Below are 26,452 nucleotides of genomic sequence, written 5' to 3'. Positions count from 1 at the left end.
ACGATGAGCTCATTTGGGGCAGGAATGTGTCTATTTGTTGTTATATTGTACAATCTCCCGAGCTCTTAGTATAGTGCTTTGCACGCAGTAAGCGCTCAATAAATACGATCGAATGAATGAACGATGCAGAGTAAAAAAAAGGGACTACAACTTCTTTTCAGGTTCACCCAGAAAAAAATCCAGACTGACAGCACAAGGAGACTTGCTTTATTTTGCTTCTTAAAGCACAGATCCCATCTTTGCTCCAAGACAATGCTCGTCTGAAATGGCAGAGACTCAGAACTTCATCTATTTTATATCAGAAGGGCATTGGCAAGAAGCTTTACAATTTTCTCTGACTGCGGGGAAGTTGCAGGTGAGTTTTTCTTTTAGTGGACCACAGTTGGAGAACTTGTCAGTGTGTTTGCAAGCATTTGCTGAAAGAAAGCATACAGCAATGTTAACCTCTTAAAGGAAGACAGTTTCTACATATTTCTGCACGTTATTTCCTTTCCTGAATATCATGTATGTATTCCATCACTAGTGCATATAGATTTTCTTTCCCATTAATTTTCTTCAAGATCTGTTTTCACCTCCACCAACCCCAATGGAAAAGTTCACATTATTTATTGATCGCGTGGGAAATATTCAGCGACCATCACTCTAGGGCTAAGTCCAGAAATACAGAACTTCTCTGAGATTTTACGGATAATTCCAGTCGTGATATAACTGGAGAATTCACTGTTCACCAGAGAAGTTGCTACTGAGGAAGAACTCTAGGAGAAAATTTGACTCTAGAGGATTTTTTGCAGCTTTTCTCCACTTATAAGTATATAGTAAAGATAATAGTACTCATTAGGCGCTTATGGTGTGCAGAGCACTGTACTAAGCACTGGAGAGAGATTGCACAGTTGGTAATTAGACATGATCTCTGTCCCTTATACTCCTACATAATGGCCTTCCAAAATTGCCACTTAGTGAATAGTGAAACTTTTTGATCGGAGACTTGAAAAGAGCAGGGTCCTGGGAGTCAAAGGACCTGCGTTCTGATCCGGGTTCTGCCATGCATCTGCTATGTGTAACCTTGGGCAAGTCGCTTCACCTCTCTGTGCCTCACTTTCTTCATCTGTGAAATGGGGATTCACTACCTCCCTCCTACTGCGAGCCCCATGTGGGACCTGCTTGTCTTGTATCTATCCCAGTGCTTAGTACAGTGCTTGGCACATAGTAAGCCCTTAAATTATCATTGCTATTGTTACTATTATTGTCGTTGTTATTATTATATTCTGTACTAGGAAGTGTGTGTATCCAGAATTCTCGCTGTACCTCTGGCCCCCTCTGCATCTGGCACTAATTTTTGAGGCTCACAGCTAAGGGGTGACAGAAACCAAGATTCTGAAAAGCAGAGCTGAGCGCCAAAAGTGGATTTCCTGCTGTGCTCTGAAAAAGGCAATTAGTGGCATCTGCTGACATTTGCTGCATCCATACCAAAGACTCATCAGTGGTAGCCAGACACTGCATCCAGAAGTGTCCAGCGACTTAAATGATGTTCCCACCTTAAAAATCATTAGGCCAACACTTCCCCCCACCCCCACCCCCCGAATTTTCTTGAAGCAGAAATCCCCAGGAATAGTAGGATGTGAACTCAAATTTCCAGATTTTAGATTGTGAACCCCTGCCAAGGAACAGAGACCATGCCTAACTCCCACCTGTGTATTCTTTCGGAGTACTTAGTACAGTGTTCTGCACACAGTAAACACTTAATAAGTACCATTACTACTACTGAAGCTGAGCCCAGAGCTATTTCACAACTCTGTTCTCGAAGAACAGGGAGACTGCAGATTAAGCCATCTTGAATCTGGTGGCAGCATAGACACAGGAAGCGCTTAATAAATGCTATTATTATTATTATTATTGTTATTATTATAGACTAAACCACACAGGGGCAAGTGGCAAATCTTATGCAATTTGAGGGCCTTTCTGCCATTTAAATGATAAGCTTGAAGCATTTTATTAAGGTATTTGTTAAGCTCTTACTATGTGTGAACTCTTTTCTAAGCGGTGGGTTAGGGACAAGTTAATTAGGTCAGACACAGTCCCTGTCCTGCATGGGGCTCACAGTCTAAGTAGGAGGGAGAACAGGTGTTTAATCCACATTTTACAATTGAGGAAACTGAGGCCCAGAGAAGTTAAATGATTTGCCCAAAGTCGCACAGCAAGCAGTTGGCAGAGACAGCATTAGAACCCAGGTCCTTCTAACTCCCAGGACCGTGCACGCTCCACCAGGAACGTCCTGTATCTCAGGAAAACTAAGTACTTGATCTTTTTTTTCCCCCTGCATTCTGCTTCGAAGCATCCCAAAAATCCTGGGTGCTGGGATAAATACAGACCTCACAGTGGAAACAGCCCGGGCTTTGGAGTCTGAGGTCGTGGGTTTGAATTCTGACTCCGCCACTTAGCTGTGTGACCTTGGGGAAGTCACTTCACTTCCCTGGGCCTCAGTTCCCTCATCTGTAAAATGAGGGTGAAGACTGTGAGCCCCCCATGGGACAACCTGATCACCCTGTAACCTCTCCAGCGCTTAGAACAGTGCTTTGCACATAGTAAGCACTTACTAAATGCCATTATTATTATTATTATTATTATTATTATTATTATTATTATTACCACGGGTTTACCCCCATTTTTTACATAAAGGCTTAGTTCACATGAAGGGAGGGCTACTGCTTTAGCAGTTCATGATGCCGATTGCTGGAATGGAAGATGAATTAAGTAGTCCTGGTAGTGATAGCTGCTTTCGGCTACCAATAGTGGAAGACCTGCCCTAAGAACTGAGAGACATTTTGCACTGTGGTCCATTAGCATTCCGATTCTTCCCCTGGGATAGATCCAAAGAGAATACATCTTTCAAGCACATTTATCTCTGCAGGTGGAAGCATCCCAACTGTTTGGTTAATAGCGCCAAAGGAATTTGAATCCAGATGCCCAAGGCAGTACTTTCTCCCCACAGCACTTACGTACATATCTTTAAATGATATAATATGAATTATTTATTCATTCATATTAATATCTGTCTTCCCCTCTGGACTTTAAGCTCAGTATGGTTAGGGAACGTATCTGCTAATTCTGTCGTACTGTACTCTCCCAAGTGCTTAGTACAGTGCTCTGCACCTAGTAAGAGCTCAATAAATTTGATTGATCAATGGATTGATTTCAGATCCAACTCCATTGGAGAGGGCAAACATTTGGGAAGAGGCAGTCAGTCAGTCATTCAGTAGCATTTATTGAGCGCTTACTATGCTCAGAGTACTGTACTAAGCGCTTGGGTGAGTACTATACAGAGTTGGTAGACATGTACAGCCAAGAGTCAAATCGATTCACATCTCGGATTTTTGCTTGGCCATGCTTTGGTTAGAGAGAGATTGAGAGGGAATGATGTATTTCTAAACTTACTACACAGTCCATTGTGGCAATTTTTCCGGCAGTCAGCGCAAGAGGCACCAGCTTTGTAAGGGAAAGCCAACATGTCCTGCTTGTTCCCTCTAGAAATCAAAAGGAATGAATCAAGAAAAGGGTGCTCATGCATTACCAGCCCTCAACTTGCAAATGACAATACAGTACACAGGGTGATGCATGTATGTATGCCTTGAAGTAACACACTATCCCCTGTGATGATTCAGAAGCAGCTTGGCTCAGTGGAAAAAGCCCGGGCCTTGGAGTCAGAGGTCGTGGGTTCAAATCCCGGCCCTGCCACTTGTCAGCTGTGTGACTTTGGGCAAGTCACTTAACTTCTCTGGGCCTCAGTTACCTCATTTGTAAAATGGGGATGGAGACTGCGAGCCTGCCCCCCCACCCCCCGTGGGACAACCTGATCACCTTTTAACCACCCCAGCGCTTAGAAGAGTGCTTTGCCCATAGTAAGTGCTTAATAAATGTCATCATCATTATTATTATTATTCCTCTCCTCCCCACGAAGGGTGAGCACCTCTGAGTTTATACAAATGCCTTGGGGCAGGGAATATTCCTTGTGCTTTCATTGCTCTTTCAAGCATTTAGTACAGTGTCTGGTACCCAGAGGGTGTTCAGTAAGTACCACATTTCTACCACTCCTGTGGATGGGACTCTGGGTGCCTGGGTCTTTGGGTTTGTATGAGAGCGAGACTGGGTGTGTATAGACATACGATCATACCTATCTGTATGCACGTGTGTGTGTTTGCATGTATGTGACTGTGGGTGTGCATATTTGGGTGCATCACACCAGATCCTGAGTGTTTCTGTTTCCCTGTTATGTTCTCTTTATTCGCATACCCTGCCCATCCTTTTTCCTGTCCTCTTCTCTGGGCTCTTTCCCCACTGTTCTCATCTCTTTTCCACTCATTCGTATTGATTGAATGCTTACTATGTTCAGAGCACTGAACTGAGCACTTGGGAAAGTACAACATAACAGAATTAACAGACACATTCCCTGCCCATAACAAGCGTACAGTTTTTCTCTCTTTTTCTTTCCCTCTTTCTGTTCCCCATCTATCTTTCTCCCCCAAATTCCCTCTCTCCCCTGCTTTCTCTACTCCTCTCTCCCTCCCTTTCTATCTCGCTCCTCTCACTATTTCTCCTGTCTCTCTTCCTCTATCTCTCCCTTCCCCCATTCATCTCTGCCTCTCTCTCATCCTTTCTCCCCATCTCTTTCTCCCTCCTCCACCTGCACTCTTCTCTCTCCCTTTTTTCTTCCCCTATGCCTCCCCTTCTCTCCCTATCTCTCTTCCTCTCCTATCTCTCTCCCTCTCCTATCTCTCTCCCTCTCCTATCTCTCTCCCTCTCTCTATCCCCCACCTTGCCACTTCTCTGTCCCTTCTTTCTCCCTATCGCTGTCTTTCTGTCTCCTCCTCCCCACCCCTTTCCCCATCTCTCTCTTTCTCTCTCCCCCATCCCCCTTTTCCCTTTAGTGACTTTTCAGTCTGGCCCCACTGAAGGTCCCTCACCTCACCTCCTGACCAATTTAGTGTTCCCCAAAATACGATGATGGTCTCCTTATTTGGCGGTTAGCCAAAATAAGGTTAGAGGCAGCAGCTGCCGGATTGCTGACCGCTCCGCAGCTTCAGCCTGGTCAGCCAGTCAATCGTATTTATTGAACACTTACTAAGTGCAGAGCACTGTAATAAGCCCTTGGGAGAGTACAATATAACAATATAATGGACACACTCCCTGCCCACAAGGAGCTTACAATCTAGTGGGAATCACTTCCTGTTTACTGATTTGTGTTTAATTTTGTGTGCTGAGGATTCACTAGGTAAGTCAGCTTTCTTTCATTCTTCATTCAGGCCTGTTTATTGTGGGCTTACTCTGTGCAAAGCACTGTACTAAGCATTTGGAAGAGTACAATATAACAATAAACGCAACGTCAGCTCACCCTGCCCTGGCCTCCCAACCGTTAGTTTTCTAGAAACTTTTTGGTTTTTAAAAACTTAGCAGCCACCCCTGACTTTAACTCCGACATCTCTGGCCGCCTAGCTCAGGACCGCCCTTGTAAATGCAATTTCTTTCTTCTTTTCCAAAATGATCGAGTGCTTTCTCCTTCCCTGGTGTGACTAGGCAAGCCAGTTAAAGGAGAAAGGGTGCAACCACCTCAGGTAATCTTATCATCTCTCCTACAGTTGATACATACGCTGGGCAGTAATGGCAGACATAAAAATACTTGTACAGACTTGAAGGACAGTAGGCGACGCCACAGCCAATCTCGTAAGAACTGTACCAAATCATCTGTGGAAAAAGCACACAACAGACATTACCCACTGAGTGCCTACACTCAGCTTAGCTAGTCTCCTCAATTGAAAGCACAGTCTGAGGAGAGTTTATGGCTCAGGATTTTTTCCCTCTGGAAGGTTTCCAGTTGAAAGCGTAGCCGAGCAGGAAGAGGACGTCCTAGGGCATCAGAGGACCTGGGTTCTTTTCCCTGCTCTGCCACTTGCTTGCTGTGTGACCTTGGACAAGTTGCTTAACCTCTCTGTGCCTCCGTTTCCTCATCTGGAAAATCCCAGTTCTCCCCTCTTCCTTAGACGGCCAACCCCATATGGGACAGGGATTGTGTCTGGTGTGATTAGCTTGTATCTACCCCAGGGCTTGGCATAAATTATAATAATTATAATAACGACAGTGATAATAATAATGGTATTTGTTAAGCACTTATTATGTGCCAAGGACTGGGCTAGGTACAAACTAAGCAGGTTGGACAAAGTCCATGTCCCACATGGGGCTCACAGTCTTAATCCCCGTTTTACAGATGAGGTAACTGATGCCCTGAGAAGCAAGTGACTTGCCCAAAGTCACATTCATTCATTCATTCATTCAATCGCATTTATTGAGCGCTTACTGTGTGCACAGCACTGTACTAAGCGCGTGGGAAGTCACATGGCCGACAACTGTCGGAACCGAGATAAAAAACCTAGATCTTTCTGACTCCCAAGCCTATGCCGTATCCACTAGGTCATGCTGAGCGCCTGGCAAATGCCACAGTTATTATTCATTCATTTATTTGTATTTATTGAGTGCTTACTGTATGTAAAACACTGTACTACATGCTTGGGAGAGTATAGTATAGCAACAAACAGACACATTCCCGTCCACAACTAGCTCACGGTCTAGAGGGGGAGAGAGACAATAATATAAATAAATAGATAGATAAATAAATTATAGATTTATACAGATGCATATATGTGCTATGGGGATGGGAGGAGGATGAATGAAGGAGCAAGTAAGAGCGGCGCAGAAGGAAGCGGGAGAAGGGGCAAGGAAGACTTTGTCGGGGAAGGCTTCTTGAAGGAGATGTGCCTTCATTAAGGCTTAGAAGTAGGGGAGAGCAATTTTCTGTCCGCTGTAACCTGTAAGCTCATTGTGGGCCGGGGATGTGTCTGTTTATTGTTGCTTTATACTCTCCCATTCACTTAGTACAGTGCGCGACCCACAATAAGCATTCAATAAACAGGAATGACTGACTATGGTATAACAGAGTTGGTAGACATATTCCCTGCCCACAAAGAGCTTAGAGTCTAGAGCGGGAGCCAGACGTTAATCTAAATAAATACATTGCAGCTATAATTACGGATCAAAAACCTGTGCTAGTTGTTTGCCCGGAACTATTTGGCCTCTCTCATCCCTGCCGAATGTGTTCCCTCTGAGGCTTAGAGAGCAACATGTGTGTAGGAGGGTAGAGATGCAAGATATCTCCGAGAGTTTTTAAGAGCTGAATCCGTGCGCGGCCAAAGTAACCAGATCACCGTGCCATAGCTCCGTAACCCAGCAGGCTTCCGCCCTCGTCTTCGCTACCCATGTGAGCCAGCTGTCTATCAGGATTCCCTCTGGTCTTGTTCCCCTTGCAGAGAGCCGTAGGTAGACTGGGATTCAAATCTCCCATCCATACCTGAGTGTAGCTGACAATCTCGCTGTACGGTTTGATGACTCCCAGCCCGTACTTGAAATTGAGGTGCTCTTTCTGCCAGAAGAAGATGGTGTCGTTCCAGGAAGTGGTGTAGTTGGACTCCAATATATTTTCACCACAGATGGTTTCTAAAGAGGAGAAAAGGAGGCGATTTGTCTAAAAGGAAGTGACGGGAAGGATGAGAAGTTGGGAGGGGGAGAGTCTGGGGTTTGGGGGCGAACTTGGGGTGGGGTCTCTGGGGAGCAGGGTTGTCAGTTGCACCCAAATCTTAAGATTGAGTGAGGTAACAAGATCAAGGCAGGCAGAGGCAAAGACAAAAATAAGACAGACTTCAGACACAGAGACATGTCAGAAAAATGTTAGTGACAAGACGAGGATGAGCTGGCACTTTGGCCATCAAAGGATTCTGTAGCCAAACAGAAGCCACGCACTCCCATCCCTCCCCATATGCGGCCAGAAAGGAAGAAGCAGAGAAGCAAAACACAGTGATTCTTCTCTGTGGCCCCTGCAGATTTGGGGTGAGGAAATGGGGAGCTAGGGACTTGGAGGCCTAGACTGCTCACCCTTTGTAGTTGGGCTTCCATCATGCAGAAAGCGATAACTTCATCTTAAACTTCAGCAACAGCTTGGAAAAAGCTTGGGCCTCGGAGTCAGAGGACTTGGCTTCTAATCCTGCCTCTGCCATTTGTCTGCTGTGTGACCTTGGGCAAGTCACTTCACTTCTCTGTGCCTCAGTTCCCTCATCTGCGATATGAGGATTCAATTCCTGTTCTGTCTCCTACTTAGACTGTGAGCCCCACGTGGGACCTGATTATCTTGTATCTACCTCAACGCTTAGTATGGTGCCTCGCATATAATAAGTGGTTAACAAATACTATGATCATTAATATTGTTGTTAATATTATTACTACTAATATTATTATTAAGCAGCAGTGTGGCCCAGTGGATAGAGCACCAGCCTGGAATCAATCAATCAATCAATCAATTGTATTTATTGAGCACTTACTGTGTGCAGAGCACTGTACTAAGCGCTTGGGAAGTACAAGTTGGCAACATATAGAGACAGTCCCTACCCAACAGTGGGCTCACAGTCTTAAAGGGGGAGACAGAGAACAAAACCAAACATACTAACAAAATAAAATAAATAGAATAGATATGTACAAGTAAAATAAATAAATAAATAAATAAATAGAGTAATAAATATGTACAAACATATATACAGGTGCTCTGGGGAAGGGAAGGAGGTAAGATGGGGTGGATGGAGAGGGGGACAAGGGGGAAGCCAGAAGGACCTGGGTTCTAATCCCAGCTCTGCCACTTCTCTGCTGTGTGACCTCACTTTTCTGTGCCTTAGTTGCCTCATCTGTAAAATGGGGATGGAGACTTTGAACGCCATGAAGAAGGGACAGTGTCAGCTCTGCGTATGTTATAGCTACCCCAGAGCTCAGTACAGAGCTTGGCATATAGTAAGCATTTACTTACCTCCCCCTCCCCACCCCCTCCACCTTACATTCTTCCCCTCCCCACAGCACCTGTATATATGTATATATGTTTGTACGTATTTATTACTCTATTTTATTTGTACATACTTATTCTATTTATTTTATTTTGTTAATATGTTTTGTTTTGTTCTCTGTCTCCCCCTTCTAAACTGTGAGCCCACTGTTGGGTAGGGACCGTCTCTATATGTTGCCAACTTGTACTTCCCAAGCGCTTAGTACAGTGCTCTGCACACAGTAAGCGCTCAATAAATACGATTGAATGACTGAATGAATGAATGAATTTGACAAATACTCCAATTATGGAGGAGAGCTGTATTATGCAGTAACAATCCCGTTGGGTGGGAGCAAGGTGAGGTCCGGCTTCTTGAGGCCCCAAGAAATCACAACATCTCCTGGCCAGGGTGACTGGATAAGATGCCCTGGTGTGATCGATGCGTGGAAGTTTCACTTACCACCAGTGGTTCTGTCCTTGGTGGGGCTGATGGCCATCTTGCACTTTTCTGCCCATATCTGTGCATTCCTGGCTGCTTCAGGATTCCATTCCTTGGTGAAACAAAGCAAGATTGAATAAGAATATGAACCTTGGAACCCTTGTTCAAGTTCACTGTTTGGCTCTCTAGAGCTGCTTTGGGTTTTTTTTTTTTGTTACATTTAGAAGTTGTTTCTGTTCTTTTAAGAACAGACTTAGGCACCCCTGTCTTTGAATCTGCTAACCTGCATCATAAGCCCCAGAAGTTAAAGTTCGATCCCTCAGTTGAGAATGGTGTTTGGGAAATTATCAACTGAACCTTTTGAAGGAGAGGAAGAGTTATGATTGTGGTATTTGTGTCAAGCATTGTACTAAGCGCTGGGGTAAATACAACATAATCGGGTCCCACATGGGGCTCACAGTCTAAGAGGGAGAACAGGGATTGAATCCCCATTTTGCAGATGTAGTAACTGTGGCATAGAGAAGTTAAGTGACTTGCCCAGGGTCACACAGCAAAGTGGTAGAGCCAGGATTAGAAGCCACATCTTCTGACTCCCAAGCCTGTGCTCTTTCCACTGAGCCACCCTGCTACTGTGAACCCTATGTGGGGCAGGGACTGCGTCCCACCTGATTTGCTTGTATCCACACCAGCGCTTAATACAGTGCCTGGCACATAGTAAATGCTTAACAAATACCACAATTATTATTATTATTACTATTATTATTATTACTATGTCTCCATCTTAAGGTCTAGAGGGAAAAGAACCTGGAATCAATGTTCCATTTTACCTGTTGTCCCTCCTACTTAATAATAATAATAATGATGGCATTTGTTAAGCACTTACTATGTGCAAAGCACTTTTCTAAGCGCTGGGGAGGTTACAAGGTGATCAGGTTGCTCCATGTGGGGCTCACAGTCTTAATCCCCATTTTACAGATGAGGTAACTGAGGCACGGAGAAGTTAAGTGACTTGCCCAAAGTCACACAGCTGACAATTGGCAGAGCTGGGATTTGAACTCATGACCTCTGACTCCAAAGCCCTTGCTCTTTCCATTATGTCCAATCTTATTACTCCAGTGCTTAGCACAGTGCTTGTCTCAGAGTATGAGTGCCTAATAAATACCACAATCATTATTATTATTAGTCCCTGGAAGCGGACTTCTGTAGCACCAAAAAATCTCTGATCAGTGAGTCAATTGTATTTATTGAGCGCTTACTGTGTGCAGAGCACCATACCAAACACTCGGGAGAGTACAATATAACAGAATTTTTAGATATATTCCCTTCCCTCAGTGAGCTCATAGTCTAGAGACAATGTAGAGCACACCCAACAGTTACTTATTCCTCACAATAGTCTGGGCCCCTGGGTAGGGGCAGATGGGATGTGCCTGGAAGAGAAGGAGGAGATTAACCACGGTCTGATTCAGTAACATCCACATAACCGGGAGCTTTGGTTTACTTCTCAGTATTTTTCTCCTTGCAGTCATTCTTGACTTTTTAGGGGTCAAAATGGGGTCCCTTTTCAGGGGAACACACCTCGTTTCTCTTGGGTCTAACTTCTGATATTTGCTCATCAACTCCCATTCAGTTTTATTCCCAAAGGATGACTGGAATCGAAGGAGATTGGAGACATTTACAGCCAAAGTGCTGGTATATTTTTTCACAGGTAAGAGAACCACTTCATTAATTTGTACTTCCCAAGCGCTTAGTACAGTGCTCTGCACACAGTAAGCGCTCAATAAATATGATTGATGATGATGATGATTCATTCATTCAATCGTATTTATTGAGCGCTTACTGTGTGCAGAGCACAGTACTAAGCGCTTGGGACTTTCCACCGGGAGACAGAAAGAGGTGAGGGGCTAGTGAGGAAACACTCCGAGAGCTTTTTGTAATGACACCTGAGTGGGAATAAGCCACTTCTGTTGTGTTTGAAGTGATGAATCACATGATTCACCCAGTCTTCTATGAATCAGGTTTCTTATCATTATGACGATCTGAATCTACCCAGGCCTCAAGGACTGCACATTCTGTATCATACATAAACGGGCAGGTGCAGTGTACCTGAAACGTTACCTCACCTGAATAAGAAGCAGTGCAATGCGATTCAAATGATGGGTTCTGACTCCACAAACGAAGGACTAGGGGAGAAAGAACTCATTCTACTCCCACCCAGATCTGGCACAGTGCATTTTCTCTCAATGTTATTCCACTACATTGAACTGCAATGATGATTCTTGAAACACAGTTCCCTCTTTGCTCCTCCGTAATGTCGCTAAGGGAATTTAAACGAGGTTGCGGTGAAGGATTTATATTGATTCCCCGTGCTATGTGTCTTACCATCATCAACATATTGCTGGCCGTGGGCGACACGCTTTGCCTTATGAAGTTGTGTTTTTGGACGATTGTATTCTGCGTCTCTGGACTGGCAGTGGACAAAGCAGAAAAGCCTGGTGAGGCCTATTTGAAAAAAAAATACAATGATGAGTCCATCCACCTCTACTTTGAGCAGAACGCTCTGTAATCTTCCCGTCTTCTCCCAGGAAATGGACTCTGATGCTAGAATTGGGTCCTGGGGGGTCAGAGTTATGTCTCGATTTGGCCTGAGACAGACAGAGTGAATACTTTCAGGAATGACCTGAGCTGTAGACACAGCATGATAATGGTTGATTTAGGAATGACCTGAGCTGTAGACACAGCATGATAATGGTTGATTTAGATAGCACTGTCTTTTTGTAGGTAAATTCAATAGTAATGTATCAAAATGCCAACCTAGAAGAGCTTCTGTTCGGGTTTTACCAGGATCACATAGTTGATAGAGCATGGGTTTGGGAGTCAGGAGGTCATGGGTTCTAATCCCGGCTCTGCCACTTGTCTGCTGCGTAACCTTGGGCAAGTCCCTTCACGTCTCTGGGCCTCAGTTACCTCGTCTGTAAAATGCAGAATGAGACTGTGATCCCAATATGGGAGAGGGATTGTGTCCAACCTGATTTGCGTGTATCCACTCCAGCGCTTAGTACAGTGCCTGGCACATAAGTTCTCAATAAATACCATTATTATTATTATTACATAGCTCAGGGTGTGTGTGTGGTCTTTCTCAGTTCTTTTATGCCCAAAGGAGGGAGCCAGCATAACTCTGCTGTACTACCCTATTGTTCCTTCCTATCATCTCCTGCTTGGAGGAGGATTCGATATGGCATAATATTGAGAAACAGCATGGCTTAGTGGAAAAAGCCCGGGCTTAGGAGTCAGAGGTCGTGGGTTCTAATCCCGGCTCTGCCACTTATCAGCTGTGTGACTTTGGGCAAGTCACTTAGCTTCTCTGTGCCTCAGTTCCCTCTTCAGTAAAAAGGGGATTAAGACTGTGAGCCCCACGTGGGAACCTGATTACCTTGGAACATAGTAAGCACTTAACAAATACCATCATTATTATTATTATTATTATTACTATGATTTGTTTATTACTACTGCTAGTGCTACTGTTTGTCCTGGGAACAACCAAACCACAGATCAGATCAACACCAGCAGTTTTATCCATGTAGTTCAAACCTCAGATCAGTGCCTAGTTGGTCAAACGACGCGGGACGGGGCTTCTTCACTTGTGCGTAACTTTCAAGGCAACAACCGAACATTTGTACCACTCTGTACCTCTCTTTCCTCTTCCTAAAAGGAGTTGGAATCTGGGATGTGGATGAAATGCTTTGAATTTCTAATTAGATAGCAGATAAAAGTTAATTGATTGTGGAAGGCATCCCTTCATCTCCCCCGTTTTTCCTTCCCACACTCCAGATGCAAAGATATCAAGGACTTTTTCCTTTTTCACCTCCAAGATTCCCGGTCATCAGTACATCTGCTCCTGGATTTGCTTATCGAGATGGTATCTGATGGCACATCATCTTCCAGCCCTGTGGCTGCAGAGGAATATTATCGGGAGGGTTAGGGGGGAATCTGACCTGTAAATGAGTTTTCTCTGAGTGCCTACTGATTACTAAGCAGCTGATAAATCCTCAAGGATTGGCCCTCGGAAATACAGGGATGATGTCCAGAGGCCCTCAGACATATTCATTAATTCACTCATTCAATCATATTTACTGAGCGCTTACTGTGTACAGAGCACTGTACTAAAAGCTTGGTAGAGTACAATAACAATAAACAGACACATTCCTGGCCCACAACATATCTTTTTGGAATGAGGTGCAAAAAGAATGGCAAATAATAATCATAATAATTCTCATATTTATTAAGCTCCTGCTTTGTGGCCGGGCACTGTTCTAAGCACTGGGCAGATAGAAGTTAATCCAGTTGGACAAAGTCCATGCCCCACATGGGGCTCACAGCCTTAATCCTCATTTTACAGATGAAGGAACTGAGCCTGATAAAAGTGAAGTGATTTGCCCAAGGTCACACAGCAGACAACTGGCAGAGTCAGGATTAGAACCGAGATCCTTCTGACACCCAGTCCCACGGTCTATCCATTTGGTTGCGCTGCTTACCTCTCCACCGGACGGTTGCAGGACGGCGGCTAGAAAAACCAGCATAGGCCACGGACCCATCTCTGAAAGAGAGGAAAAAGCCACGTCTTTTGTCCTCTATCTTGGGGATTGGCCTCCAATGACATGCGTCCAGTGGCCGGCCCCTCCTGGGAACAGAAGCCTCTTGATGACGTTGGTGTTGAATAATGATAATAATAATTGTAGTATCTACTTGTCAATCAATCATCAGTGGTATTTATTGAGCACTTACTGTGTTCAGAGCACTGTACTAAGCCCTTGAGAGACTACAGTACAACAGGTTTCACTGCCTGTATGAGCTTAGAGTCTAGAGGAGGTCTTGTCTTGTCTCACGTCGTCAAGTCATTTCCGACCCATAGTGACACCACGGCCACATCTCTCCCAAAGCACCCTGGTTTCCACCTGCAATCATCCTGGTAGTGTATCCGTAGAGTTTTCTTGGTAAAAATATGGAAGCGGTTTACCATTGCCTCCTTCCATGCAGGAAACTTGAGTCTCCGCCCTTGACTCTCTCCCGTGATGCTGCTGCCCAGCACGGGTGGGTTTTGACTTGTAGCAGATTGCCTTCCACTCGCTAGCCACTGCCCAAGCTAGGAATGGAATAGGTAGGCCTCTGCTTGACTCTCCCTCCCCTAGTCGGGACTGGTAGAGTACTGAAAACTCTCCAGGTGTGACCTTGAGAGGGGGATCTAGAGGAGGAGACAGACATTGATATAAATAAATAAGTACTTTATAATATGTAATTTAAAGATATGTACCTGGGTGCTGCGGGGTTGGGGGGTGGGGTGAAGATCAGATGTCCAAAGGTGGCAGATCTTCAGACCATGCAGAAGTGAGAGAGAGCCAGGGAAGAGAGGGTTTAATCGGGGAAGTCTTCTTGGAGGAGATGTGACCTTAATAGCACCTTGAAGGTGGAGACAGTGGTGGTCTGGCATATGTGGAGGGGGAGAGAGTTCCAGGCTAGGGGGAGGGGGTGGGTAGGGGGTTGGCGGGGAGATAGATGAGATTGGAGCACAGCGGATAAACTGGAGGTAGAGGAGTGGAGTGTGCAGTTTGGACTGTAGTAGGAGATGAGTGAAGTGAGGTAGGATGGGGTGAGCTGATTGGGGCTTAGTATGGGCCAAGCACTGGGATATGATACAGGATCATCAGGTCAGATAATATGTTTAAGGGAAGGGAGAAAATGGATTTTATCCCCAGTTTACGGTTGAGGAAACTGAGACACATAATAATAATAATGGCATTTATTAAGCACTTACTATGTGCAAAACACTGTTCTAAGCGCTGGAGGGGGATACAAGGTGATTAGGTTGTCCCAAGTGGGGCTCTCAGTTTTCATCCCCATTTTATGGATGAGGGAACTGAGGCACAGAGAAGTGAAGTGACTTGCCCAAAGTCACCCAGCTGACAAGTGGTGGAGCTGGGATTTGAACCCATGACCTCTGACTACAAAGCCCGGGCTCTTTTCCAATGAGCCACGCTGCAGATGTTAAGTGACTTGCCCAAGGTCAAACAACGTTCAAGTGGGATTAGAACCCAGATCCTCTGACTCTCAGGGATGTGCTCTTTCCATTATGTGAAACGTCTTCTCTAAAAAAAAATGATAGCTGTGATATTTAAGTGCTTATTATGAGTCCTACACTGTATTAAGTATTAATACACTGTATTATGAGTCCTTCACAGAGAAGCAGCGTGGCTCAGTGGAAAGAGCTCGGGCTTTGGAGTCAGAGGTCCTGGGTTCAAATCCTGGCTCCACCAATTGTCAGCTGTGTGACTTTGGGCAAGTCACTTCACTTCTCTGGGCCTCTGTTACCTCATCTGTAAAATGGGGATTAAGACTGTGAGCCACCCATGGGACAACCTGATCACCTTGTAACCTCCCCAGTGCTTAGTACAGTGCTTTGCACATAGTAAGTGCTTAATAAATGCCATTATTATTATTATTATTGTTAAGCACTGGGGTAAATACAAGATAGTTGGATAATCAAGTCAGAAAGTGTCCCTGTTATCTTTGGGGCTCACAGTCCCAAGGGATTTTATTCCCATTTAATGGATGAAGAAACTGAAGTATAGAGAACTTAAGTGGCTTTCCCAAGGTTACACAGCAAGCAGACAATCAACCAGTGGCATTTATTGAGAGCTTACTGTGCTAAGTGCTTGGGAGCATACAACAGCTTTGGTAGACATGTTCCCTGCCCACAAGAAGCTCACAGTCTCAAGGGGAACAAACATTCAAATTCAAATAAATTAAATGTGTATTGACTGATTGATTAAGTACCATGTACAGAGCATGGTACCCACCCTAGAAAAGTACAAAAAATACAATTCCTGTCCCGAAGGAGCTTACAGTCCAGCAGGAGAGGCAGGCACTCAAATAAATTAAGGATGGGGGAGAATATAAGGGGTGAACATAAGTGCTATGGGGAACTGGGTAGGGACCATCTCTATATGTTGCCAACTTGTACTTCCGTGCTATGGGGAACTGGGTAGGGACCATCTCTATATGTTGCCAACTTGTACTTCCCAAGCGCTTAGTACAGTGCTCTGCACACAGTAAGTGCTCAATAAATATGATTGAATGAATGAATGAACTAGGAAAGGCCTCCTGGAGGAGATTTGATCTCCAAAGGGCTTTGAAGATGGAGAGAGTTTTGTTGTTGGATATGCAAAGGTGGGGAGTTCCAGGCATTTGGGAGGGTGAGAGCAAGATGCTGGCAGTGGGAGGGACAAAAATGAGGCCCAATAAATATAGGTTTATGTGATGATACTGGTCCTGTCCTCGAAACCAAAGAACTCTATCTGGACTCAACTTTCTCCTCCACTCTCTCTTGGCCAAGTCTTTGCACTCGTTAAGAGGAAAACCCAATTTGCGGCAGCTTTGGGATGGGATTGCTTAGCTTTGTCTTTGCCACAAGGGGGAATCATAGAATTAAATTAAGTCCAAAGTTTGTTAAATTAAGCCCGGAGTGAGAATGAAATCTGTGATCCTGGTATTCCTTTTTTCTTAGGTTTGTGCTGTCATACGGTAGGAAGAGATGGAGATGGGGCCCATCAGTACCTAAGAAGCAGCACGGCTAGAGCATGGGACGGTCTGTCAGGAATCCTGGATTGTAATCCTCACTCTACCACTTTTTTTAAAATGGTATTTTGTTAAGTGCTTTCTATATGTCAACCACTGTTCCAAGCGCTGGGGCTAATCAGGTTGGATACAGTTCGTGTCCGGTGAGGGGCTCACATTCTTAATCCCCATTTTACAGATGAGGTAGATACAAGATAATCAGGTTGGACGTTGTCCCTGTGTGACATAGAGCTCGCAGTCTAAATCGGAGGAAGGAGGATTTAATCCCCCTTTTACAGATGAGGGAACCGAAGCCCAGATAAGTTAAGTCACTTGCCCAAGATCACACAGCAAACAAGTGGCAGAGTTGGGTTTAGCAGCGTGGATCAATGGAAAGAGCACGGGCTTGGGAGTCAGAGGTCATGGGTTCAAATTCTGGCTCTACCAATTGTCAGCTGTGTGACCTTGGGCAAGTCACCTCACTTCTCTGTGCCTCAATTACCCCATCTGCAAAATGGGGATTAAGACTGTGAGCCCCAGGTGGGACAACCTGATCACCTTGTACCCCCCTCCAGCGCTTAGAACAGTGCTTTGCACATAGTAAGTGCTTGACAAATGCCATCATTATTATTTAGAACCAACTTGCCAGCTGTTGTTTTGGGGCATAAGTCATTTAACTCCTTTGTACCTCAGTTTCCTCTTCTGCAAAATGGGGATTCAGTACCTTTTCACCTTCCCTCTTAGATTCTGAGTCCATGTAGGACAGGGGCTGTATCAGACCTGATTTTTGTCCTTCTAACCCTAAGATTAGCATAATGCTTGACACATACTACTAAGTGCTTAACAAATACCATTATTACTATTAGAATGAATCAGTATTTCCTAGGATGGGCACCATATATCACTTTATTTATCTCACTATTTCTAGTTGACTGATTTCAGAACATGCAATTCCCTCAAATGGTCTCAGAGTTTTTGGTCTCTACCACGCTGAGCATAATAATTTTACAACAGTCTAGAAGACAAATTTAAAGCCATCTGCATGCTGACTTTGAAGGGTGCTCAGCCCTTGGGAATATAGGGGTCTATCTGTCTATGTTTCTCTCCTCTATCTGTTTATCCAAGAATCTATGTATTATCTACTAGCAACCTGTGGTGTGAGTCACAGGGGGATGAAATAAGAAAGTGTGGAAGACTCAGTGCAACTCATCACCACTACTGACAAAAAAAGCTCCTTTTTAAGGTATGCTTGCCTGAACACAGGCTCGCTCTGGGGAGATTGGATGACAATAGAATACTCTGCAGAACAGTGAGCTGGAAAGTGGTGACGGAAAACAAGGAACATTGTGGGTATTGAAAGAAAATGTTTCAGTTGGCTTCCCGACTGAAAACTGGCAGACCGCTAGGGTGGAAATCTATCTGGGTGTTCTGGATTCAAGAAAGAAGCAGCTCTTAAAGAGTAGAACCTCGTTGTTTTTTTCCAAAAAACAGAGGTATTTGTTAAGCACATTTGCCAGCATGTTTTAAGCACTGGGGTAGATATAAGGTAATCAGGTTGGACATTGTCCATGTCCTACATGGGGCTCACACTCTTATCCCCATTTTACAGATGAGGTAACTGAGGCACAGAGAAGTGCAGTGACTTACCCAACATCACACAGCAGACAAAGGGCAGAGCCGGGACTAAAACCCAAGTCCTTCTGAGTCCCAGGTCCATGCTCTATTCACAGGCCATGCTGCTTCCAACGTGGAGCTCTGCCCTCCATCCTTTCTGTCCTTCCCCATGTGAACCCGGTAGCTTTTTGCTTTTTGCCACCCTCTTTTCCCTGCCACTCTGCCTCTCAGAGGGGTTTTGCATTCACAAATACACACTGCAGGAAGGAGGCTGCTTATGGAGCCAAGAGACACACCTTCAGAAGAGAAGGAAGGGCCTTATAAATTCTGTCAGGGGAAATGACAATCCATCTTCCTCCCATGGGGGTGAACTAAAGGCACAATCAATCAATCATATTTTTTGAGTGCTTACTGTATGCAGAGCACTGGACTAAGTGCTTGAGAAAGTAAAATATAACAGGGTTGATAGTTATGTTCCCCACCCTCACCAGACTTAAAGTCTAGAAGCCCACGGTGGGGTGGCGCTTGCTCAAAAAGCTCTTCTATCAATCCATCAGTGGTATTTACTGAGCATTTTCTTTGTACAGAGTACTGTACCAAGCATTTGAGAGAGTACAGTAGCATTAAGTAGACACACTCCCTGCCCTCAATTTGCTTACAATTCAGTGGAATGAAATGAATAGCTCAGCCTGTCAAAGAGAACTTCCCAGGAATTATTTTTAGTTATTAAAGTGCTGCAAGGCATATCGAGTAGGTAATTACTAGAGATGATTACATAAAGTGAGGATTGTAGTTCCAGAATGGCCTTATCGCCTCTGGCTCTTTAGTTCTAGCTCACATTACAAGGTGTTTCTCATGGATGTATAATCGTCACCTTGGCAATGAGGGACAGGAAAAATGAGTCCAGAACAGCCCATCCGGTAATATTTAAGTTACCTGGGTTCAGGTGCAGTGCAAACTGGATTCTGCACTTGCTTGATCTGGAGTCACGAAAAGGATCTATCGTTTTTAAAAAGACTGCTTCCCTTTAATTCCCTACACGATAGGAACTAGAGGTTAGCGACCGTTGTGTGCCCCTGCAAGAAAGATATTTAATCACAAGTTGATTGCAGAAAGGGCTCAAAGAATCTTGAACGCTTATGAAATCTGGGCACATCTGAGCATTTTTGAAAGGTTTGTTTTTCTGATATTGTCCTGCCCGTTTCAAATTGATGTTTACAATCCATAAGCTTGAAATTAAGGGCTTAAAATTAGCAGTCGTGACTTTAGCTTGATCTGAATTCAGCTCATCACAGAAATTTGAGTCCATCCAAAAAAACTGTTCTGTTCTGAATTAGATACGGTTACAATTGCCGGTAACGAATGACTTATCGGTATCCCTACACTTCTGTGTGATTCTTTCATCAAGCTGCAGTGTTTCTCATTTTAAATTTACTCAGTTCTCCTAAAAAAAATCATTTAAACATATTTAGCTAGAGAAATGTCTGCCCAACAAAAGAAGAGTTACAATTTTCAGAATGCACTGACAATCCATACTGCATACTACTAAAAAATTAAAAATCTCCCAAATAATAGCCCTGGAATTATTTAGTCAATTTGATGGAAAGCAGGCTGCAGATTTCTTTAGTGAATTAAATTTCTAATAAAAGCCCCTGTTGTGGAGAGGAGGTAGAGCTCACTGAAATAAATGATCAACAATCACACTTACTGTATGTCAAATACCTTACGGACTCTCGGTTAGATAGAAGATAATCAGCACGGTACCTTTATGGCAGAGAAGGAGTTCTTGGAAGGCTTCTGGAAAATTTGAGGGTGAATGATGTTGCCTTTTCAGACCCTGAATATATACAGTGCTGGACTTCCTGCTTTGCAAATGTGTGTAGAGAGGTAAGAGACAAGCGTCGGAACATGACATAGCCTTCGTCTAGCATCTTTAAAGGCTTGCTGGGCCCAGAAGAGTTTGGAATGAATCCACTAACTCCCAAGTTAAATCATGCGAGAGTGAGTGCTTTGGGAAAAAAAATGCTCCAAAAAATCAAAGTATCATTGTTGTCAATCCCATGTGAAGATTTTGGCACCTGCCAGACCCAATTTTTTCATGACTGTTAGCTCGTTGTGGGCAGGGATTGTGTCTGTGTATTGGTATGTTGTACTTCCCCAAGCTCTTGGTACAATGCTCTGCACACAGTAAGCGCTCAGTAAATGAGATCGAATGAATTAAGCACTTACAATGCCCCAGGCACGGTGCTACCTCGTTATGGGCAGGGAACGTGTCTGCTAATTCTGTTGTATTGCACACTCCCAAGCACTTAGTACAGTGCTCTGCACATAGTAAGCACTCAATAAATGCCATCGATTGGTTGATACTAATCGCTGGGGCAGATACAATCTAATAAGGTTGGACACAGCCCATGACTCTCAAGGGGTCACAGTCTTAATCCCCATTTTAATCCCCAGAGAAGCAGCGTGGCTCAGTGGAAAGAGCCCGGGCTTTGGAGTCAGAGGTAGTGGGTTCAAATCCCGGCTCCGTCAGCTGTGTGACTTTGGGGAAGTCACTTCACTTCTCAGGGCCTCAGTTCCCTCATCTGTAAAATGGGGATGAAGACTGTGAGTCCCCCGTGGGACAACCTGATCACCTTGTAACCCCCCAGCGCTTAGAACAGTGCTTTGCACATAGTAAGCGCTTAATAAATGCTATTATTATTATTATTATTATTTTACAGATGAGGTAACTGAGTCACAGAGAAATTAAGTGACTTGCCCAAGTTCATGCAGAAGACAAATGGCGGAGCTGGGATTAGAATCCAGGTCCTTCTGATTCCCAGGGCCATGCTCTATCCACTAGACCGCACTACCACCCTCTTAGTACAGGGTTCTGCATAGAGTACTGTTGATTGATTGAGGCAAGGTTTGGGGTGAAAAAATATAAGTATATTGAATGGTATAGCCAAGACAATCAGAGAGGGCAATTTTCACATAATATTTCCAAACCCCCGCCGCCTCTCTTGGGAGAGAGAATGAGCCGTTTATCTGACCCTGTAATAATAATAATTAATAATTATGATGCTTGGTAAGTACCTACTATATGACAAGCACTGTTCTAAGCTCTGGAGTAGATACGAGTGGAGCAGGTTGTACATGGTCCCAGTACCAAATGAGGCTCACACTCATCCCCATTTTACAGATGAGGTAACTGAGGCACAGAGAAGTGAAGTGACTTTCTCAAGGTCACAGAGCAGACATGTGGCAAAGCCATGATTAGAACTCAGGTCCCTTTGGCTCCCACACCCATGCTCTATCCACTAAGCAGCGTGGCTCAGTAGAAAAAGCCCGGCTTGGGAGTCGGAGGTCATGGGTTCAAAGCCCGGCTCTATGGCTTGTCAGCTGTGTGACTTTGGGCAAGTCACTTAATTTCTTTGTGCCTCAGTTACCTCATCTGTACAATGGGGGTTAAGATTGTGAGTCCCACATGGGACAACCTGATCACGTTGTATCCCCCCAGCACTTAGAACAGTGCTCTGCACATAGTGAGCGCTTAACAAATACCAAAATTATTATTATTATTATTAAGCCACAATGACGTGGATTATGTTCTTGTATACTTGTCATTTACGTTTTACAAATAATATTCATTCATTCAGTCGTATTTATTGAGCGCTTACTGTGTGCAGAGCACTTGGGAAGGACAAGTTGGCAACATACAGAGACGGTCCCTACCCAACAGCGGGCTCACAGTCTAGAAGGGGGAGACAGACAACAAAACAAAACATATTAACAAAATAAAATAAATAGAATAAATATATACAAATAAAATAAATAGAGTAATAAATACATACAAACATATACATATATAGGTGCTGTGGGGAGGGGAAGACGCAAGGTGATCAAGTTTCCTCTTTCATTCATTCATTCAGTTGTACTTATTGAGCGTTTACTGTGTGCAGAGCACTGTACTCATAATTTCTATTAAGCAATTCCTTGTGCACAAAGCATCGTACCCCACAATGCAGCTATGATGTATGTGTGTGTTTTTAATGGTACTTGTTAAGGGCTTACTGCATACCAGGCACTGTACTAAGTGCTGTGGTTCATAATCGGGTCTGTCACAGTCCCTGTCCCAGATGGGGCTCCCTGGCTCAATAGGGAGGATTAGAATTTAGCCCCCATTTTACAGATGAGGTAACTGAGGCACAAAGAAGTTAAACGACTTGCCCAAAGTCACACAGCACACAAGTAGAACCCAAGTCCTCTAACTCCCAGATCTGGGTGCTTTCTACTAGGCCATGCTGCTTCCTATAAAAAGTGGATGTATCATGAATGCCTATATTGGGGAGTCTATTTTCCAATATAGTTACATGTTATAAATTAAGATCTGCTCCAAATCCCCTGGAAAGGTAATGTGAAATTCCTTTATTTGCTAGAGGCATCAGTAGACTCTAGTCTGATTTTTCTTAATGTAATTCAAAGCATAACATCACTGTAGAAACCATTTTTATGATCCTTGTTAAGCCCTTACTATGACCCAAGCACTGCTCTAAGCGCTGAGGTAGATACAAGATAATCAGGTTGGACACAGTCTATGAGGAATAGGAATCACTGCAGGAGGTTGTGAAAGCTGAAACTTATTCTGCCAAATGTAGTAACTTTTTTTATTTCAGTGTATAATTTATTCGATTTAGATTAGCAACAGCCTTCATCTTGTCTTCATAAATAATATTATAGCAGGCCAACTCCTGAATACCTCTGCAAACCTCTGGACCCCTCTTTCTGCTGAGGACTTCTTCTATCACTTCTAGAAACTCATCTGCTTTCTTAAAAATTGATACATGACTTTTTAGTGCCCAAATTTTCACTGGAAAGGGATCAATAATGTTTTTATCTGCTTTGGCACCTTGCATTGGATTATTGAGGCATCAGATCATGACGGCGATGCCTCAGACTGGTATATATCTGTTGTACACTACCAAGAGAAAGGCTCTATACGCAGTAAACTCTCAATAAATAGCACTGATTCACTGATCGTGGGGTGGCTGTAACCTTGGGTATGTCTTTAAATTCTTGTATGTGTAGGCGAGACTCTAATGCAGCCATACCTGCACACACAGAAAAGCATCTTAGTAAAATTGATATAAAACCAAATGCTTGCCATGAAAGGCAGTGGGGTTTGGCTCAGAGCAGGATCATGGAAGCAACAATCCTGCACTTTATTATATTTCTGAAATCAACCTACGGAAAGCTTCTCAAACCTTCTGGATGTCGCTTTCCTCCTTTGGAAAATGTCACTAATGGAACTGAAAAAAGTGATGGAAGAAGTTCTCTAGCATGAGTGGTCAAGGATACTCTTGAGGGTAGGGATCAATTCTGCTCCTACAAATGCTTAATACAATACCCTGAATACAGTAAGTGCTCAATAAATACCATTGATTGATTGATTGATTGATGGAAAGAGAGATTTCCATAGGTCTTAACACATAGATGATTGAATTGCCAAGTTTCTGACTTCTACTCTCACAAATGCAGTGTGTGTGGAGAAAAGCATGGCTTAGTGAATAGAGCACAGGCCTGACAGTCAGAAGGTCATGGATTCTAATCCCGGCTCTGCCGCTTGTCTGCTGTGTGACCTTGGGCAAGTCACTTCACTTCTCTGGGCCTCAGTTACCTCATCTGTAAAGTGGGGATTGAGACTGTGAGCCTCCTGTGGGACAGGGATTGTGTCCAACCCGATTTCCTTGTATCCACCCCAGGGGTTAGTATGGTGCCTGGCACGTAGTAAGCACTTAACAAATACCATGATTTTTATTATTATTATTATGTGGCTTGGAAAGTATTGAGTGTTCTCACTCAGGTGAGCCTCCAAGATGAATAGACACTGCGACGTGACGTCTCTCCCCCTTCTAGGTTACTCTCCTGCTGGGAAGATCATTGCGTGTCGTGTAGAGAAATAGGCTGAGCCAATACTTAGCCAAACATTCATTCAAACTCCTTTTCTGGGAAATGCTGAGATGTGAGCCTTATCCTCTGTGGCCCCGAAATTTCCCCGTCTTCCCTCTTCCGCCTCCCTCTCTCCCCCAGCCCCCTGGGTTTCTGACTGATAATCCCCTCGTTTCTAATGTAAAAAAAACCTTAGTCATCATTAGGCAAGAGCCTGTTCCTCAAGTTTGGTCTCCTCATTAGAGCCCTTTGTGTCCTGTTCCTTTCTCCATATTGAATTTCCACAGTCCTCTGGGCCTGGCGCCAGAATTGGAAGATGGGTAGCCTATAGTTTTAGAAGAGAAATGGAGAACAGAAGCATCAGGAGGAGCAGACAGATATCACCAAAATAATAACAGATTTCGGGTTTCCCTATCATCTTGGTTTCATTTGTTTTCTGCTCTCATCTGTAGCTCTTTGGCTATACGGAAGGCCTTGTATAATGAGAAGCAGCGTGGCTCAGTGGAAAGAGCCCGGGCTTTGGAGTCAGAGGTCATGGGTTCAAATCCCGGCTCCGCCAATTGTCAGCTGTGTGAATTTGGGTAAGTCACTTAACTTATCTGGGCCTCAGTTACTTCATCTGTAAAATGGGGATTAAGATTGTGAGCCCCCTGTGGGACAACCTGATCACCTTGTAACTTCCCCAGCACTTAGAACAGTGCTTTGCACATAGTAAGCACTTAATAAATGCCATTATTATTACTATTATTATTATATGAGATTGGCACAGTAAGTGCTCAGTAAATACAATCGAATGAATGAATGACAGAAGGTGACATGACAGGGTGGGGAAAAGGAATTAAGGGAGTTCAAGAGGAAATATATTTGTGCGGGCAGAGCAACAAAGTGAATCAAGAGAGGAAATGAAGGAGACTGAAACGACAAAGGTTAATTTATTATGAGAAGTGGCATAGTCTAGTGGAAAGAGCATGGGCTTGGAAATCAGAAGACCTGGGTTCTAATCCTGTTAAGCTCCTTGCATCCAGAGTATGTTTGAGCAAGTCACTTACCTTCTTTGTAACAATCCCTATAAAATGCACCTGATACCTGTTATCCATCCCTCTTAGACTGTGAGCCCCATGTGACACAGGGACTGTGTCCAATTAGCTCATCCTGAATCTACTTAGTACGGTGCTGAGCACAAAATAAGAACTTAACAAATACCACACCTGCTATTAGAGCAGGGGATGTAGCAGAGTGTTTTGAAAAATGAAGTAAATGGCTAAAGGAGAAAAGAAGGAAGGGAAGGAATTGTTGTTTATACTCTCCCAACCAGTTAGTACAGTGCCCTACGCATGGTAAGCGCTCAGTAAATATGATTGATTGATAGAAAACTGGAATATTTTAGAATGAAAGTGAGAAAGCTGGGATCAAGGAAGTTGCTGAGAAGGTAATGGAAGTCCAGAATGGTCAGGTCTCTGGTCTGATCATTAGAATGATAAGGAGGGAATTTTTCATTCCTGAGGCATCTTTTTTATAGGAGCAAAGTGGTTTGACCTCATTCTTCATAGTAGCAGCCCAACCACAGTGTTTAGAGAACAATACCTAGGAAATCCTCTCCCCACCTACCTTGAAGTGACTGAACCTGGAGTATTCACACTTCAAAATTTGCTGAGCACACATACTGAAAATGTGGATCATTCCCAAAGGGGAAGCAGCATGGCCTAGTGGAAAGAACATGGGCCCGGAACTCAGAAGACCTGGGTTCTAATCCCGACTCCGCCGCTTGTCTGCTGTGTGACCTTGGGCAAGTCACTTCACTTCTCTGGGCCTCGGTTTCCTCAGCTGTATAATGGAGAGTAAGACTGGGGGCCCCATGTGGGACAAGGGGTGTGTCCAACCCAATTATCTTGTATCTACCCCAGTGCTTAGTACAGTGCTTGGCACATAGTAAGTGCTTAACGGATAGCAGAATT

At 44.0% G+C, this 26,452-nt stretch overlaps 1 protein-coding gene and 1 non-coding gene across 2 annotated transcripts; both read right to left on the bottom strand.

Annotated features, from left to right (window-relative positions):
• Window positions 1-275: 275 nt before the first annotated feature.
• LOC119932047 (serotriflin-like) lies at window positions 276-13,936 on the bottom strand. Its single transcript, XM_038750863.1, has 9 exons — window positions 13,885-13,936; window positions 13,207-13,294; window positions 11,887-11,986; window positions 11,724-11,843; window positions 9,366-9,456; window positions 7,394-7,539; window positions 5,642-5,736; window positions 3,433-3,521; window positions 276-416 (listed from the first exon to the last, which is right to left on the bottom strand). The coding sequence occupies exons 1-9, from the start codon at window positions 13,934-13,936 to the stop codon at window positions 289-291; spliced, it is 909 nt and encodes a 302-aa protein (XP_038606791.1). The 3' UTR covers window positions 276-288.
• A 506-nt stretch (window positions 13,937-14,442) lies between these two features.
• On the bottom strand, window positions 14,443-14,580 carry LOC119932776. The gene has a single exon (XR_005452510.1). It is a non-coding gene; the product is annotated as a small nucleolar RNA SNORA7 (small nucleolar RNA).
• Between the last annotated feature and the right edge of the window lie 11,872 nt (window positions 14,581-26,452).

The sequence above is a fragment of the Tachyglossus aculeatus genome, chromosome 9 (genome assembly GCF_015852505.1).
Source record: "Tachyglossus aculeatus isolate mTacAcu1 chromosome 9, mTacAcu1.pri, whole genome shotgun sequence".
NCBI lineage: Eukaryota > Metazoa > Chordata > Mammalia > Monotremata > Tachyglossidae > Tachyglossus > Tachyglossus aculeatus.
Note: the sequence above shows the minus strand (reverse complement) of the source record. Positions and strands in the feature narration are given on the sequence as shown.